This window comes from Bombyx mandarina, chromosome 20, assembly GCF_030267445.1.
Source record: "Bombyx mandarina strain Sakado chromosome 20, ASM3026744v2".
NCBI classification, from domain to species: Eukaryota; Metazoa; Arthropoda; class Insecta; order Lepidoptera; family Bombycidae; genus Bombyx; species Bombyx mandarina.
Window position 1 is genome coordinate 9,874,720 of NC_143226.1, and position 19,146 is coordinate 9,893,865.

General features: G+C 40.4%; 1 protein-coding gene across 1 annotated transcript in view; it reads right to left on the reverse strand.

Moving 5' to 3' along the window:
• C/EBP (chorion specific C/EBP) overlaps positions 1-18,159 on the reverse strand; it is a 38,565-nt gene extending 20,406 nt beyond the window's left edge. Inside the window, exon 1 of the mRNA XM_028173695.2 lies at positions 17,120-18,159. Coding sequence (XP_028029496.1) covers positions 17,126-17,959 — 834 coding nt within the window. The 5' untranslated portion in view covers positions 17,960-18,159 and the 3' untranslated portion in view covers positions 17,120-17,125. The remainder of the gene's footprint in view (positions 1-17,119) is intronic.
• Between the last annotated feature and the right edge of the window lie 987 nt (positions 18,160-19,146).

Genomic DNA, 19,146 nt, shown 5'->3' on the forward strand with positions numbered 1-19,146 from the left:
TTCTTTACCTACTTACTCTGGTTGATTAGTTTTATTTAAATTTTAAATATGCCGCCTAAATCTAATAAATCCGAGAACGATTTGAAGCTTTTGTACGCTAAGAGGGATATGATTTATTCACGCGTGCAAACAATTTGTGATAATGCACTTAAGATATCCGACTTAGCAATACGAGACTCATTTCTTTGTTCTATTGAAAACATAGACGATTTGCGCGCGGATTTCGAAAGTATCGTTCATAATATCAACGCATTGCAATTAGAACTAGATCCTGATTACGCCGTCAGTTACTCTGTTATGTCGTCGTTTGATGATCTATATTGCCGTATAAAACGTGTCGCTAAATCTTTAGAAAAAATACCTAGCGCCGGGTATTCGCAAACGGAACCTAAGTTCACCCGCGATAGACCTAGACTACCGCCTATCCACATACCCGAATTTAATGGGGACATCCGTAATTGGGGTTTATTTATAGATAGTTTTGAAAATACAGTAAATCAAAATGATCACTTAACCGATCACGAAAAATTACACTACCTAGTAGAAAAACTCACCGGCAAAGCCCGTGCGGCTTGCGCGGGAATTACGTTTAGTGCCGAAAACTATTCTTTGATTTTGAACACACTCAAAGCCAAATATGAAGATAAACGGTTGATAGCTACCGCGTACCTGGATCAGTTGTTCGAATTAAAACCTATTTTATCGTGTACCGAACAGAATTTGGAGAAATTCTTAGACATATTTGCATCATCTGTTCGGGCTATTAGAAATCTCAACGTCAATGACCTCAGCGACTTTTTATTTTTGTACATTGGCTTAAAAAAGTTAGATTTCGAAACTGTTCGCTTATTTGAAACGAATCAGGGTACTAAGGGTATTGAATTGCCGAAATTTAATGAATTGGAATCATTTTTACGTAATCACATAAGAATACTTCAGCGTACTACGCGACCTCACGAGGTCCCGAAAAGACAACCAGAAAGACATTTAGAAACGTCCTCAAGACCGCTTAGAACGACTCATAGCTATGTAAATACCGCGGCATTGCCTGCGTCCTTGCCCGCCAAGTCGACTTGTTTTCTGTGTAAATCTTATCATACACAGTTGTATCAGTGTGCTGGGTTTTTGAAATTGTCGCCTACCAATCGTTATAATTTTGTTCGCGCAAATAACTTGTGTTTAAACTGCCTTAGTGATAAACATCGCGTTGGTGTGTGTAATAGTAGCCATAGTTGTCGCAAATGTTCGTTGAAGCATCATACCTTGCTTCATTTTGATAAAAATAGTAATATAGTAGCCAATAGAAATACAAGCGCAGGTAATCAACCAATGTATGGTAACTCGTCGCTAGCAGCATCAAGCTCGGAGCACTCGCATGGTCGAACTCACGCTGGCGGCAACGCACGTTGTACGACACATCTCGCGCGTCCCGCGTATTCACCCGCGCTTCCCGCCGCTGCTGTCGCTGCCGCTCGCACAGACAGCTCCGCAGCTATCAACTCGGACGGCAACACAAATGACGTCACATTATGCTCGCTGTCTTCCGCTCGCTTGCCTACAACTGTTTTGCTTGCGACCGCTCGAGTTGTAATGGTTGATACTCATGGCAAGCCGCATCTTGTTCGCGCCCTTTTAGATAGCGCCTCACAGAGTAATTTTATTACTCGTGAATGCTGTCAACGTCTTGGATTAAAATATAGTAACCAGACTACGTGCCCCGTAGTCAAGGGCATAGGGGGGTCTACTAAGGACATCCAAGAGTCCGTAAAAATTAAATTTGAATCACGTTTTAGCTCGAATGTTTCATTCGAAATAAACTCGCTGGTTGTAGATAAAGTAACGGAGCAACTTCCTACTGTTTCTGTAGATACCTCGTTGTTAGCTAACTTTGATAGTTTGCCGTTAGCCGATGATACTTACGCCGTTCCAGGAGCCGTCGATATTTTGATTGGCGCTTCGATTTTCCCGCACCTCCTGCTGCCACGTAAGGTTCAAGGTCATTCGGCGAACCCCGCACCGCACGCTTTGGAAACTGTTCTCGGTTTTGTTATAGTTGGATCCGCACCCGCTCTTATAAATAGTTACTCGACCGTATCATACTGCTGCGCCGTTGAGCCGCCACTGGAGTCCACCGTCCGCCGCTTTTGGGAAATTGAAGAAGTAAATGTTCCGCTTGTTATGAGTCCTGATGATAAGACCGCTGAGGATATTTATTGTAGCACGACCACCCGCGATGAAAGTGGTCGTTATATTGTCGCCCTCCCCTTTAAGGGTGATACCTCTTCGCTTGGTGATTCGCGCCTAATGGCCGAAAAACGCTTTTTTTGTTTAGAGCGTAAGATGATGGCATCTCCGAAGTTGAAACAGGCCTACGACGATGTCGTCAATGAATATGTAGATAAGGGTGTCATCTCACCTGCTCCCGCTGTACTTGATGAGACGCAAAATGGTCCCTCTTATGTCATCCCGCATCATGGTGTCATTAGAGAGGATAAACTCACCACAAAATTGCGTGTTGTTCTAGATGGCAGTGCTAAGACTAGTACTTCTGTTTCTTTAAACGACATCTTGTATTGTGGTAAAAATCTTCAAGGTAACTTGTTTGATATTATCGTCAATTTTCGTTTATTTATTGTAGCGCTATCTGCAGACATTAGACAAATGTTTCTTTGTATTGGCATTCGGGAATCTGATCGTAGATTCCAAAGATTTTTATATAGGTTTTCCCCACACGAACCATTAAAGGTTTACCAGTTTAACCGCGTTTGTTTCGGACTTAAGTCAAGTCCGTTTCACGCGCTTCGCACTGTGAAGCAGTTAGTTCTTGATGAGGGTGATTCCTACCCCAAGGCAAAAGCTACCATCAATACTGGTCTGTATATGGACGACTTTGCTTATAGTGTAGATAGCGAGCCTGAAGCCATCGAAACAGCTACTCAAGTGATAAGCCTAATGAAGACTGGGCAATTTGACCTTGTTAAGTGGACGAGCAACTCTCAGGGTGTTTTGGACTGGATTCCGCCATCGCATCGTCTATCGACGGTTAAGGATTTTGATGTCAATGATACACATAAGATTCTCGGCTTGAGCTGGTCTCCCACATCCGATACATTCAGTCTCAAAATTAGTTCGACCCCGCCAACTTGTACCAAACGCACCATATTGTCTTGTGTCGCTCGCATATGGGACATTATGGGTTTTGTAGCACCTGTAGTATTATACGCGAAGCTTCTTATTAAAGAGCTTTGGCTTTCTCAGTGTGACTGGGATGACATCGCACCGGACAACGTGGCCAGATTATGGGCACGCTTTAGGGAAGAGCTTCCTTTACTCGAACATATAGAAATCCCACGTCATGTAGGTATCTCTCGAGATAGTGTAGTCACAATAGTGGGGTTCGCAGATGCTAGTGAGAAGGCGTATGGAGGAGTGGTGTATTTTCACGTTTGCAATGGCGACAATATTAGAGTTAGCCTTATTAGTGCGAAATCTAAGGTCTCCCCTCGAAAGGTCGTCTCTCTCGCGCGCCTTGAGCTTTGCGCTTTACTACTATTGACGCGGCTCATTGGTGCCATAGTCAAGGGTTGTAACAACCGCATTAATATTGATAGAATTGCTGGCTTTTCTGACTCAACCGTAGCTTTGTGTTGGGCTCATTCTTCTCCCCACCGTTGGGACACATTTGTTGCTAATAGAGTAGCAAAAATTCAGTCTGAATTATCACCTCAAAATCTATATCACGTAGCTGGAACAGACAATCCTGCCGATTGTCTTTCGCGGGGTTTAACCCCCGCTCAAATATTAGATCATCCGCTCTGGTTTCATGGTCCATCATGGGTACGAGATGCACCCTGTGATTGGCCAGTTAAGCTTTTTAATCCCGCAACTGTCTCTGAACCGCCAGAAGAAAAACGACACACTCTTGTAACTTCTGCGCCAAGAGAAGACTCAGTTATATTATTATTGGCTAGTCGTGTTTCGTCATGGTCAAAGTTGTTACGTTGCGTGGTATATGTTTGCCGCTTTGCTAAACTGTTACCACAGCAACAATACATAGTCGCCTCTGACTTTTATAAGGCAGAGCTTATTGTTCTTCGTGAACTGCAACGAGCGCATTTCGTTTCAGAAATTAGCAGCCTAGAGTCTAAAAAACCTTGCAGGCGTCCTTTTCAAAATTTGAAGCCTTTCTTACAGGATGGACTCATCCGAGTAGGTGGTCGTTTGAGTCAGTCCAACTTAGGATTTGATCAAAAACACCCCATAGTTTTGCCGCGTAAGGGCCACATCCTTGATTTACTGGTCGATTATTATCACAAACTTCACTGTCATGCTGGTCCCGATTTATTGATGTCAATACTTAGACAAAGATATTGGATACTTTCCGCACGTAATTTGATTCGCTCAAGGATACATAAATGTGTGCCCTGTTATAGACTTCGTCCGCGTCCCATCGCACCTGAAATGGCTGACCACCGTTCTTGTCGCGTTGTAGAAACCGCTAAACCTTTCGTGCATACTGGTACAGACTTTGCTGGACCCTTTAAGGTCACCATCTCACGTGGTCGGGGTATTCGTTCATCGAAAGCATATGTTTGTCTTTTCGTGTGTATGACCACTCGTGCTGTTCATATAGAACTAGCCAGTGATTTGAGCACGCATAGTTTCATGGCTGCTTTTAAAAGATTTTTATCACGCCGAGGTCCTGTAGGTTGTATGTACTCAGATAACGGTACAAATTATGTTGGTGCCAAACGCAATATTTCGGAAGTTCACGCTTTCTTGAACTCTAAATACTACAAAACTGAATTCGCACATATGTTAGCAGAAAATCGCATTAAATGGCAGTTTAATACGCCCGCCGCAAGTCACTTCGGCGGAAATTGGGAAGCAAATATAAAAAGCCTTAAATCCCATCTTTATAGAGTTGTAGGGTTGCAGATTCTCACTTTCGAAGAGTTGAGTACCGTGCTCACTCAAATAAAAGCCGTGATGAACACACGTCCGCTATGTAGGACACTGTCTGGCGACCCAGCTGAGCCGTTAGCTTTGACTCCGGCTCACTTTTTGTCGTTGACGCCGCTTAAATATTTACCCGCTAGAGATATTGACGAAGACAGGCAGCATATTCTCTCGCGTCACTCTCTTTTAGATCAATTAGTTCAGTCATTTTGGAAACGTTGGAAAACAGACTACTTACATACGCTACAATCGCGCCAAAAATGGAACACTCCATCCAACCCAATCGTTGTTGGAAAAGTAGTAATTTTAATGACGGAAAACGCGCCCCCGCTACATTGGCCTTTAGGAGTAGTGGAGGAGGTTTTTCCTGGTTCAAATGGAGTGATTAAAACTGTACGCGTTAGGACCGCAACCGGATCGTATCTACGCCCGGTTATTCGTCTCTGCCCTTTACCTAATTCACAATAGAATAACTTCACTATTAGATATAAGGTATTCGTTAGATTTAGTTTAATATACATAGATAACATAGATATAGATAGATAGATCTTCGCATAGGTTAGCTTTTATTTCTTGAAGGTAACCCTTCAAACTGGGGGGGAATGGTTGCGCCAGCGTCATAACAAATTTGTGGATAGATGTTTTATAATAATATGGCAGCTATGACACTTTTCCCTTCCCCTTCCTCACCCATCCCCCGCGCCCTGGATTGGCTAGTACGAGCGACGCGGGCTCACACAGAAAAAAAAAAGATATGGCGGTTACCTAGCGCGCGCTCCGCATTACAGAAAGCAGTATTTTGTGATGTAATTATTGAAATGGCCTAAGACTTTATTTTTATACAATATTAGTGTCAGTGTATCACAGTGTCGTGCAAGAAGAAGATACACCAACTGGCTTCAAACACTTTTAGCAGCCGTGATTCGGACGACTCCATCCTCTCCAGGTACGGCGTTTTCCTTCACAATTTCCCTCGGGTTGTGTTCCTTTGTTTCTTCCCGCCACGACCCGAGAAAGTGTCATAGTTGAACAACGCAACTACAGTCCACTCATTTTTGTATTAGGTGACCGTTACAATTTGGTCTGCCAACCGCATAGCGCAACCATGAACCATGCATCCGATTGACTTGAAACTTGGTATCCATGTAAAAAAATACATGTACTTAATGGATAGGCTAATAATATTTATATGAGTGTTGGACTCCCTAATAATAATGACAATAAATAATACCTAATGTTAATTTTAAATGCGCAGCGAAGCGGGCGAGTACGGCTATATAATAAATAATATATGGATTTAAAATTGCTGAATAAAAAAAATCTTAACTTTTTTATATATGAAATTGAAAATTTGAAAGAAGATGGTACCAGGTTAACATAAAATATCGGAGGTGTGATTCGGCGTCGTCACAGATTTCCCCGGACGTTACCGAAAACTTTCCAACATGGCCGTTGCTCCTGCGCCTGCGAGAATCGCGTCATGCAATATAGCGCCATGCTCAAATCAATTATTTTTGGTAGGTATTTATTTTGAGAATTATTTAATGAAAATCTATTTTATGTACATGCTAAACACGCGTTTTAACATAATCGCATTCGTTTTTATTTTTTCTATGTCAATAATGTTGTTTAGGAAAAATGTAACAAATTCCAAAATAATGAATGTACAGTAAGGAAGTATCGGTTTCTACAAACAATCTTAGAAAGCGTGACGGTTCACGCATCCCCCGTGATCACTGATGAGCACGTTACGTGTGTATTAAAAACTAAAAATGGTATTGTTCTAACATAGTAGAACATCAAAAGGAACGTTCTTAAGAGTATGCTGAAAATAGAAATGGCAGTGGCTCCGCTTGGCTCTTTAACCATGAGAGACTGACTGCCCTCCAAAGCATTAAGCATCCAACCCAATACGTAATTACTCTATACGAACTGATAAACTAGACCTCTATTCTGAACACCAATAACCGATATATCGAAAAGTCGTACAAGCATTAGTGTAGTGCGTGACATAAGGCGATCGTTTGACACACATACGAGTCGTTACGAAATACGGAGCGGGCTCCGTCTGGCACCACTTGTCCCTCCGCTGACCGACCCGCAGCATTCACTACCCAACCAACCACACTGACAGACATGAAACGGATTTTATAAGTCGTCGTGGCCTAAAGGATAAGACGTCCGGTGCATTCGTATCTAGCGATGCAACGGTGTTCGAATCCCGAAGGCGGGTATCAATTTTTCTAATGAAATACGTAATTGACAAATGTTCACGATTGACTTCCACGGTGAAGGAATCGTGTATATAAAAATCAAACCCGTAAAATTATAATTAGCGTAATTACTGGTGTTGGGACCTCTTGTGAGTCCGCACGGGTAGGTACCACTACCCTGCCTGATTTCTGCCGTGAAGCAGTAATGCGTTTCGGTTTGAAGGGGGGGGCGGTCGTTGTAAGTATACTGAGACCTTAGAACTTTTTCATTGTGGCGCATTTACGTTGTAGATATATATGAGCTCTAGTAACCACTTAACACCAGGTGGGCTGTGAGCTCGTCGACCCACGTAAGCAATAAAAAAAACGCGACATCAGAAATGCAAGCCGTGTAGCCACAACGACTTCAAATGTCCAAACTGTACAATCAGTGGCAAAGAATTCTAGACTATTCTAGATAAATTTTCAAAGTATTTATTATTTAATTATTTATTATTTACTTATTTATTATTTAATTATTTACTTAAAAAAGAGTTTATGCGAAACGAATTAATGTGGAAACAATATTTTGTAAATCTAGCGGTTTTTCGATTATGACGCCTAAAATTGTGTGGAAAATTTCTATTGCATAGCAGTCATTCGCCTTTTAATAATTTTATTTTGTAGTTAAAGGTCCTAGTAAATTTACAGAGCATTACAAGTGCATCCTGCTCTTGTTAAAACTCCAACAAGTTACCGTATCCGTTATTTGCTGAATATTCCTTCTGTTTTTTTTTTTATTGCTTAGATGGTTGGACGAGCTCACAGCCCACCTGGTATTATGTGGTTACTGGAGCCCATAGACATCTGCGACGTAAATGCTCCACCCACCTTGAGATAATAATATGTTATAATGTCTCAAGTATAGTTACAACGGCTTCCCCACCCTTCAAACCGAAACACATTACTGCTTCACGGCAGAAATAGGCAGGTTTTTTGATGTTTTCGAAAACTGGAAAATGCTTGCCGTTTCCAGTCGTACTTTTGCGCGGTCGCAAATAATTCATGCAGTTTATAATCGAGTTGTTCGTGACAGCATATCGAGTCGTATCGAATAAAATTGCATTTACATACGTGTTATTATAGTTTGAAGACACATATTTTGATGTCTATCATAAAACTCGACATGTACGGACTAGATAAATAAAATATATAGGTACATAATACAATTTAAACATTGCCACCCTTAAGATAGGAGGCAGAAGTGTGAACAATGAAATAGGCCACACAGTGATATAAACCTGTGCGGTCTGACAACACCAGCAATGACCGAGACAAAATATTTGGACTTTTTGGAGGGAACGCGAGGAGTGAAGTTGTGTGATTTGTTTTATTTTGTCTATTTAGTGTTTCCTCAGATTTAAATGTGTAATAACGGTGGTTTATTAAGTATTTAATATCTGTGAAAATGCACAAATGTGGGAAAATGAAACAAAGCCGCTGGACGTAACTTCTCGGGATCCTCCAAAAAGACCACTGAAAAAATTTCAGTAAATCACCACCATTTTACTGAGATTATATTTCATCCCATATCATCTCATCTCATTTCTTTGATTTCATCCCAGTTGATTAATCATCTTCATTTCATTTCATTCTTTTTCATAAAAATAAGAATGTAATATAAATTAAAATAAGACAAGACTCAAATGTCTTAGTTTCCAGGTCATAAAATCACTTAAAAAAAAGAGCCAAAATATTTCAGTTTCTCCGGATTAGAGCACTATAGTCTGTCAAATATAGCTTGATATGCGGGACACTTAGAACTTTTCGAATTTAAGCGATTATAGAAAGAATGACATTTGAAAATGAAATCGATTATCTTCTTTTTTTTTTCGAAATAAACCTGACTACAGAAATATGAGTCGCCAACTGTCTCGTGTATCATGATATGTTTAACAACATGTTTCTAACTTAATAGTTATTTACTTGAAATGCTAGAGATTAAACACCAGTATAGTATCTTATTTGAATATCTGATTTACGAGCGTGAAGCTCAAAATGTTAGGAATGACTCATTTTGGTTGTACGACAAACGCTGGTAGGTATAGGTTGTATCTTAGCATAATATTTAGCTTTTTTCTTCTACAAGTATGTAAGGATGATTTTTTTTTATTAGCACTAATCGATTTATTGGTTGATTTAATCGATTTAATAATTATTATTTTTTTATCGCTTAGATGGGTGGACAAGGTCACAGCCCACCTGATGTTAAGTGGTTACTGGAGCCCATAGACATCTACAACCCCTGTCCTGGTGAAACTGGAAAGGCCTCCGGGCCACCAGTAATTCTTCAATCATAAAAAAAAACATCTACAACGTAAATGCGCCACCCATCTTGAGATATAAGTTCTAAGGTCTCAGTATAGTTACAACGGCTACCCCACCCTTCAAATTGAAACGCATTACTGTTTCACGACAAATATTGGTAGAGTGGTGGTACCTACCCGTATGCTCACAAGAGGTCCTACCACCAGTAAAAATAATTTAAAAAAATATATTATTGACAATACACTATTTTCTAACATTTCATTAAAATCTTTACTTACTTTACTGTTTTATCCACTAAAATATATGAGGTATTATTTCAAATGAGTCGTCTATTATCAAAGGTGGCAATCTGTGCATTTGGCCAAAAAAATGTTATTGATATGTCAATACAGATTGATTTGAATATAATCGTCTCCTTCAAAGAATACGGTTCAAAACCTGCATTAAATAAAGGTTAATACTTAACCTGTTATTTATCTAAGATGTCGTTCAGAAGAGTTTTGTGACTGCCAATGGAATACAAAGTCAATAATTCGTTTTTCTGATTTACCACTAATTGTCCAAAAGTCACATTGCCGGCTTTGATAATAGTCGACTCAAATGCTCCAATATAGAAATAGGGACGTGAATTTAAAATGACAACCATAAAAATATCGCGCATCACACCGTCCAAAAACACAAAAGGCGCATATAAGCGAAAAAGTGAAAGTCAGGTCACACGCACACACGCACCGCGCTTATACACGCACCGCGCCCACACACCGGTATACTGACTTAGAATGATCTATCTTTTCTACCGACGGACAACGTGGATTCTGGCGTCCAAATTGACAGATGAGGTCCGAACTTTGAAACGCGAACTCACAATACCCAAAGTAATTTCAAACACTAAACTCAACGTTACGTCTTCATTACGCTATCAATTCGTGTAAAAGTTTGTTTATTGCATATGTTTTTTTTATTGCTTAGATGGATGGACGAGCTCACAGCCCACCTGGTTTTAAGTGGTTACTGGAGCCCATAGACATCTACAACGTAAATGCGTCACCCACCCTGGGATATAAGTTCTAAGGTCTCAGTATAGTTACAACGGCTGCCCCGCCCTTCAAACCGTAACTATTACTGATACCGTACTAATTACGTTGTTCTGATTTTTGTAACAACCATAAATTTTAATATAGGCTCGGTACATCCCCTTTTATGTTTACCAAAATCTTTCATATTTAAAATTAGTTAAGCACTTGTGGAGCGATTTTGGAGAATTAATAAAAAATAAATTTAAAAAAATGCGAGTTTTTTCTTTAATTAATATAAAAGCAATTTTATACAACACTGATGCAAGTACCAAAAAATTTTTTTCTAACAATCAGCTCAATACGTTTCATAGAATGGCTAAAAAAACTATATTCCAGGTCATTAAAAAAAAAAATTACTTGCATTCCATTTTGCCGGTCAATTTATTTTTCTTATTAAAAATCATTCTGTATTAAAACTTAAAACAATAACTGGCACAAACCAACCTGCCTGCGCTTCGTAAGCCGCTAACCCTAGTACATGAACGTACGAACTATTTATACAATGCTGAATCATTCGTTTGTGGGCGACTTATTTATGTCCTTAGATAAATATGTTAATCGATGAGAAAATGGCGTGTGAACTAAACAAAACGGATCCTAAGTGCAGCGGTCGTTGGTTCGACGCTGGTATTTTCCGGTTTTTTTTATTACGCATATTAAATTTAAGAAAAATAAACATTTGTTTGAAGGGTGGGGGGTGGTGGAGGCAGTCGATGTACTGTAAAAACTGAGACCTAAGAACTCAGGTCTCAAGGTAGGTGGCGGCATTTACTTCGTAGGTGTCTATGGGGTCCGGTAACCACTTAAAACCAGGTGGACCATGAGCTCGTCCAACCAATTAACCAAAAAAAATAATTAAACCTCTTCGGAAAACAAAAAACATAATTCGAAAAAAATCGATATACGAAGTCGTCATGGCCTAAGGAAGAAGATGTCCGGTGTGCCCGCATTAATCGATGCGACTGGGTCAATGTTCGAATCCCACACGCAGGTAATTTTTTTTTCTCACAAAATACATAATATTTAAAACATATTTTTCCTACCCATGCTGATAGCCTTGGAGGGTATTTCAGCTTCTTGACGTGTAGGTGAGCTCACGGGGCTCAAACCGGGAGTGTGGCTAACGCTGGCCCTAGCAAGAGCAGTGCTTCGCAGAATCTACCACCGGATTGGAAACGGGACCCACTGAGAAGATCCGGCGAGAAACTCAGTGGGCTGTGTCTATGGGAACATGTTCAATGAATGACTTCCACGATGAAAGAATAACATCGTTCGAATGATATTTCCTGAGATTTATTTAACAGAGTTTAAATGCTTTCAATACGTCTCTGTCTACTTACGTTAGGCTTGAAGATACCATTGTTTCCCAATAAGGAGCAAAATACTTTAAAATAAAATTCTTTGAACGGAAGTCATAACTAGGGCGCGTGTAGCGAAAATGCTCTATCAATGGAATCGATAATGGTCCTTTAAAATTCAGCATAAAGCTTATTATCGCTTGCAGCTTAAGCTTCGAAAATGAAAGTGGACGCTGACGGGTTTCGTACAAAGGTATTTGAATCAGCGAATCCTGTGGCTGTGAGGTTTTGGCCTAGCGGTAACAAAGGTCGTGATAAATCGCTCGTTTGAGACATGAGGTCGGATTCTTAATTACGTAATATAACGGCTTTCCTACCCTACAGGAACGCATTACTGCCTCACGGCAAAAATCGGTGGTAGAATCTGCGAAGCACGGCTCTTGCTAGGGTTCGTGTTAGCAATGTTGTCAGGTTTGAGCCCCGTGAGCTCACCTACTAAGGTTACGCTGAAATAGCCTCTCAAGGCTATCAGCTTAGGTAGGAAAAAAAACGGCAAAAATAAGCAGGTTGGTGATACATACCGGTGCGGGCTTACAATACGCGCTACCTCTACTGGTTGCCGGTTGACGAAAGCAGTGTGGTGGTAGAATATTCAGAAGACGCCGCTGATAATTCGCGTTTAAATCTAAGCTTTCACGTACCTAAATATTTTTTTTATTGCTAGATGGGTGGACGATCTCACAGCCCACCTGGTGTTAAGTGGTTACTGGAGCCCATAGACATCTACGACGTAAATGCGCCACCCACCTTGAGATATAAGTTCTAGATCTCAAGTATAGTTACAACGGCTGCCCCACCCTTCAAACCGAAACGCATTACTGCTTCACGGCAGAAATAGGCAGGGCGGTGGTACCTACCCGCGCGGACTCACAAGAGGTCCTACCACCAGTAAAGTCCATCCATCTCTCCATCTATAATTAAATTTAAACTAATTTAAGCGCTATCCATTCGTAATAAGATCTACTGTATGCAACGAAACTGTCTCGTGATATATGTCACGTTGGCATCGCATTTGTTTTGTCGTTAAAAAACGTGTTAAGAACCAAGCGGTGATTTATTGAAATTAGAATTTTATGTGGCTAGAAAAAGTTTCAAATTTGTGCGGGGATTCTCAACGTTGATGGTTTTTTGTATCTACTTCTCAATTCCAGTAGTTTTAAAAAAAAAAACGATTAACATACAAATCATTTTAATGAACTATTTTGGCGAGTATAGTATAATATTTAAAACAGTAAGTACATTTTGGTACTTCAAAATTTTATAGATTTTACTATGAGTAAGTTTTTTGTGTTTGAGTAGGTTTTTTGGCTATGATGTTCACTAAAATAATATAATGGGCCCCTGGGTAGCCATTTCTACATGTTTTTTATTTTTTTTAAGCCCTTGTGGGCAGATGAGCATACGGCCCACCTGATGGTGAGTGGTTACCGTCGCCCATGGACTTCAGCAACGCTAGGGGCAGAGCCTACCGCTTAATACTCTCCACAAGCCTCGTTTGGAGTAAGACATGCCATAGCGCTCGGGAAACACCGTGGAGGGGAGCTCATTCTAAAGCCGGATGGTACCTGTCAAAATTGATCTCTAGAAACGCACTGTAGATAACAACAGTGGCTCCAGGTATTATGAACGAACTCTACGCCAGTGACGGGCAGTGCGATGGTAAAAACGAGATGATGGTATTATCTCGAACATCAGTTTTATTTTCTATAACGGAACAACCCTAAACCAAGGTACCTAAAGTTCTAAGAAAAGATCACCTTAGATTGAAAACATTTTCTGCAGAGCTAGTATTGTGGCGGCCTATTCAACAATAATAAAAACTACTAACATTAATATAAAAGTTTGTATTTCTGTTAATTTTCAGGAACCGTTGCTGTTTTCGAAAAGAGTTTGAAGAACTGTGGTACAATCTACGACAATCTCACCGATAGTTTAGTCAACTCGTTTATCAGGCGTTAACTCACTGCGGGTGCTATGTACTGTGCAATCGGGCATTTTGCGTTGATTCATTTGCAATGCAACACAGAACATGACTGTTATCGACCATCTTAAGACAATAGCTTGAGGTGTCTATGAATTCCAATAATCATTTAGCATTAACGGGGCTGTGGGGCTGGATCACCCACCCAATAAAAAAACCTAACACCCATAAAGGTCGTACTCAAAACGTCCTCGACATTCACTCTATCCAGGAACATTTCGACGAATGCTCGAAATTAGACAGAGAGAGAGTATTCTTTATTGTACACCAAAACACAAATAAACAGTGCGATACATTAAACACAAAAGTACAATTGGCGGTCTTATCGCTAAGAGCGATCTCTTCCAGACAACCATCAGGTGAACAAGAATCATTTGGAAGCGAACTACGCGCGGTGTTTCAATCCAATGAAATACATGTGCATATATGTTTTATTTTTATTTTTATTGCCTAGATGTGTGGACGAGCTTACAGCCCACCTGGTGTTAAGTGGTTACTGGAACCCATAGACATCTACAACGTAAATGCGCCACACACCTTGAGATAGAAGTTCTAAGGTCTCAGTATAGTTACAACGGCTGCCCCATCCCTCAAACCGAAACGCATTACTGCTTCACGGCAGACATAGAAAAATAAAATAAAATGTACACATACATAAACACATACATACATAGATATATCCGTAAATATACATACAATTAATATACAAGATTAAATTTTACTGTCACCCGGGCGGTCTTTTGATTTAAAAATAAATTAAAATATAAGCAAAAACTACTACTATCATTAGAATAATCACATTTTTCAATAAACGTGAGCGAAACAGTACTCATAAATTATACTCGATATCATATAGGTAAATCTGACACTTGTTTCCTCACCTCGACTGAGGAATGTTGTCGAGCCATACCAAGTCGAGGAGATTGTTCCTAAAAAAACTAAGTTTTCTTGAATTAGATTGAGCAGAGTCGAGGAAGCTTACAGTTCTTTGAATATGCGTGATAGATCTTTGGAGAATGATCACTCTTAGCGCAAAACGCGGGATTGTTAGCTTTATTGTTGTATGAACGAATGTGTTCTTCACCCATTTCTGAATATTCAGAAGTTACCGTAACATATTAATGGCTATAGTCAGGAGGTGGACAGAGGCTGTCTGTTCAAAAAAAATTTAGATTGTTAGTTTATTGTCTTGTTGAAACTATCATCTATATATATAAAAATGAATTGCTGTTCGTTAGTCTCGCTAAAACTCGAGAACGGCTGGACCGATTTGGCTAATTTTGGTCTTGAATTATTTGTGGAAGTCTAGAGAAGATTTAAAACGTAGATAAATATGAAAATGCTCGGAATTAAATAAAAATAACAATTTTGTTTTCCCTTTGATGTGTCCCCCGTCGCACGGATTCCTTTTGTTTGTTTTAAGTTTATTTTATACAAAAGTTTAGTCCTTTTATTTCTCGATTGAGGCACTACGAAGTCTGGCAGGTCAGCTAGTTTAGAATAAAAACAAGATATTTAAAAAACAATCAACCAGTAGAAGCGAATTTTTCTTTATGAAAAAAAATCATATTCTCTCGAAGGATTGTTTGTCTCGTAGGATTAGTGAATAGAGACTGGACCATACCACGGGATCTAGGTTCGATTCCCTGTCCAAGTAATTAGTTCGGGGTATATTTTTTAATATTTTTTTAATGACGTCATTTTGCACAAACCAATATTATTAGTCACCTTCCTTAATTGTCATATTTACTTAATTAGACTTAATAGTTCGCCGTGTTAGATAAGTAAATAGAACTACTAGGTTAATTATGTGATTTTCTTTTGCTAAAACTTCGACCCTATCTCTTAAGGAAATCCGCATTAATAAATTTCACAGAGATGTCATGTTATTGACAGTGACTTATTGACAAAATTGAATAGGCGTTGTGTGAATAGAGTTTCTGGAAATTAATAGAATAATGTTGATCTCGAATTCACGTGAGACAAAGTAGTGCTGAGCTTAAACATATTTTACAGAAATTGCTAAAGGAATTTTTGAAAAAAGTACGTTATAACGACTTTAAAATAAAATAAAAAAGTAAAAATAAATGCTAAATTCACAGCAAAATAATTTTAAAGGGTTATTTTTAATGTAACTTATAAAAAAAACATTTTTTTAGACATAGGCGCTCTAAGACATCCGTACAGGTTGATACCTTGTACCTTTCTAATCAAACTGCGCAAACAGTCGGTATTCCGACGCTCCGCGCGTTATACGCCTTAATAGAGCGTCGATATATCGACAGATCGCGCTTAAAGAGTTAAGATCTCAGGAGACCACCTTTTCAGTATGCAAATTGCGGTGGAAATAACACATGATTTGTTCTATTTTTTCCTTGTTGGATATTTGCAGACACCAAAAGTGATAATAAAATAGCATCTACATACAAAAATCCCTAGACTAAGAGACAGGACATAATCTCTAAGCGGTGAATATAAGAGAAAAAAAATTTGAGAAAATATCAGAGTTACGCTGAAGCAAGATATTTCGAAGTTACATTCTTTATATGATGAACTTATTATTATTTAAGTGCGGGACAAAAAAATTTATTTATTTATTTTATTTATTAATAATAGCGAAACGAATGTCAAATTAAAAAAAAAAAAAAAACAGCAAATGTGGGAGTTCTGTATAAAGCCTATTATTGTTCGAAGTTGAAAACAAAGGATTTTTTCTCTGACACATATAAACTTAAATAAGCCATTTGACACGTGATTTTATTATGAAAATAGGCACGTGTGTCGAGAGTCATTGCAATCATGATTAATGATTTAACGTTAAGTTTTTAAACAAATCAAAGATAGCACGCGATTTATTCAAACAATACAAAGAGCTCAGATCGAAAGCGAATAGTGATGCAAATAGAAAATAATGACAATCCGCCATTTGTCAAATTAATGTTTTGAGGTCATTTATTAATGATCCAACGGACGGACTGCCTCGTCTAATGATTTCCGCTGAATATTTAGTTGAAAGAACTGCATCGGTCCTCGACGGGAACGATACGAAAATATTGCATAACGTTGCCATAAAAATAACAAAAACCCTTTCTTTACGCCGTGTGATTTACGACTTTTCATGCTCGCACGAAAATCCACACACACTCGCGGTTTATCGGGTCGAACACAGATGCATTTGCACGCACACTAGGGCAGGCTCGGTTGACATAACACGCACACACTCACCTATGGTCAAAGCGTGTGGTCCTGGGAGTGCGGGCCTCCCAGCTGCAGCATCGACCGGCACAGCTCCGTGATCTCCGGGTGGTTCAAGTTTATCAGGTGCACGTACATCTGCTTGTGGAGGCTCAGCTCCCCCGAAACCGCCTCGAGCCTCTTCAGCAAGGCCTCCTTCTCTCTCAGCAAAGTTTTCACTTTCTCTTCGACTTCGCGGGAACGTACTTTAGCCTTTTCCCGGGATTTCCTCACGGCTATGTTGTTGCGCTCCCTTCGCCTTCTGTATTCGTCAGTTCCCTTGTCTATTACTTTGCCTGAGGATCGTCTCGGAGGTGCCGGTTTGTGTTTCAGCAGAGGAGGAAGCAGAGGTCCTCCCAGAGGCGGTAGGGGAGTGAAACTTCCTGTGTAAGGATTGTTAACGCCGACTGGCGGCTGCGGATTGTATTGTCCTGTGTATTGCGAGCATGTGACCGTTCTTCGGAAGTCCTGCGGTTCTGGCGGCTCTTCTTTAATTGGGGGCGCCTGCTCGTGTGCCGAGCTGGCTTGTACTGGCGCGTAGGACGCTCCGGAGTGGACCGGTTGCGGCATGTACGCCAGCGTCGTCCTCGTGAACCGGGGCTGAGGCGATCGGCCTCCGGGTAGGATTTCCTGAAAGAGGGCCATCGTTTCCTCGCCCCGGAACTGATCCTCGATGAGGTGTTGCAGATCCAAGCTGATCTCCTGTCCATTGAGCTCGTCGAGTTCCGGTGGTGGGAAAGCCGATCTTTTATCCTCGACGACTTTTTTGAGGTCTGGTTGGGGAGGCGGCGGAGGCGCTGCCGCCGCATCGTACATCTGGGGAGACTCCATCCCGCCGCTCGGGCCAATCACGGGCCCAGCGGCGCCGGCGGCCCGAGCCTCCACGTCAAAGCACTGAGAAGCCGTCACTAAAGCACATGCACCGTGTGTGAATCCGTGCGGTCGGCGTGCGTTGCGCGTCGCGATATCACGTGCAAGTCAGCGGGTCTGGGCGAGCGCGCGTGCACTCGCGGCGGCGGTGTGGCGCGGACTGGGCGCCGCACACGCCGCGCGCTCTCGCAAGGTTGCCCGGAAGGAACCGCGGCGACCTGAAAGTTCGCAGTAAAAGTTTACGCGCACCACACACCACGCGGGGGTGATAATTGGACCTGCTTACCCCGTCAGAGTACATACAGACTTGCAGTCTTGCAAACCGCGGGAACCTTGCACTAAATATTAAAAAAAAAGTCTAGTGAGCCCGCGAATACATAAACTGCTAATTTAAGTGCAACAAACGCGTATTTCAGGGAAAAAATATTTAACCACACAAATATAATAAAATGATATAAAATTCTACGATTTGCTACAATATCTAATGTCAATTCGGAAGTCAATTATAGAATTGTCATTAATTCAGAAACCGTTTTTTTTTTAATTACCTTTTACTATGCTTATTATAAAACCAACAAATCAATCTTCGAATCACATGTCCAAGATAAACATACAACAGTTATAGCTGACCAAAAACGATTCTCATTAAATCTAAGAAATGTCCAAGAGATAGGTTATCTTTTGTATCAAATAGCTTCTCTATTGAAAACTAAAGAAATTCAAATACAAATTACTATTATCTTATAACAATTTCGTTGACTACCACGCGGCTGAACTTGAACTTAGGTATTTCCACAGAACATTTCCTTCGATTTGAAAACTTTCATCGAAAGGTTACGAATTGCCATCCCAAAATTATCGAAAAATAAATTGCCACACCCACGAATGTCCACGAAATCACTCTATCATCACGCATCCACGTTGCCAGTGATAAGCGGTAATCTGTATGAGATCTGACACGGGCGAACGTGGTCAATCACAGATGCGCTAGGTGCGATAAGTTTTTTTATACAGTTGCTTAATCTTATGAAACCCTAGTACACGACGACCGCTTTCGAAACATGAACGCCTGGTAGTTTTTTATTTATTTTCAAAGCCTGTAGTTGTTGCTATAGGTAGTTCCGCGCTGCTGTCCATGGGCAGCAACA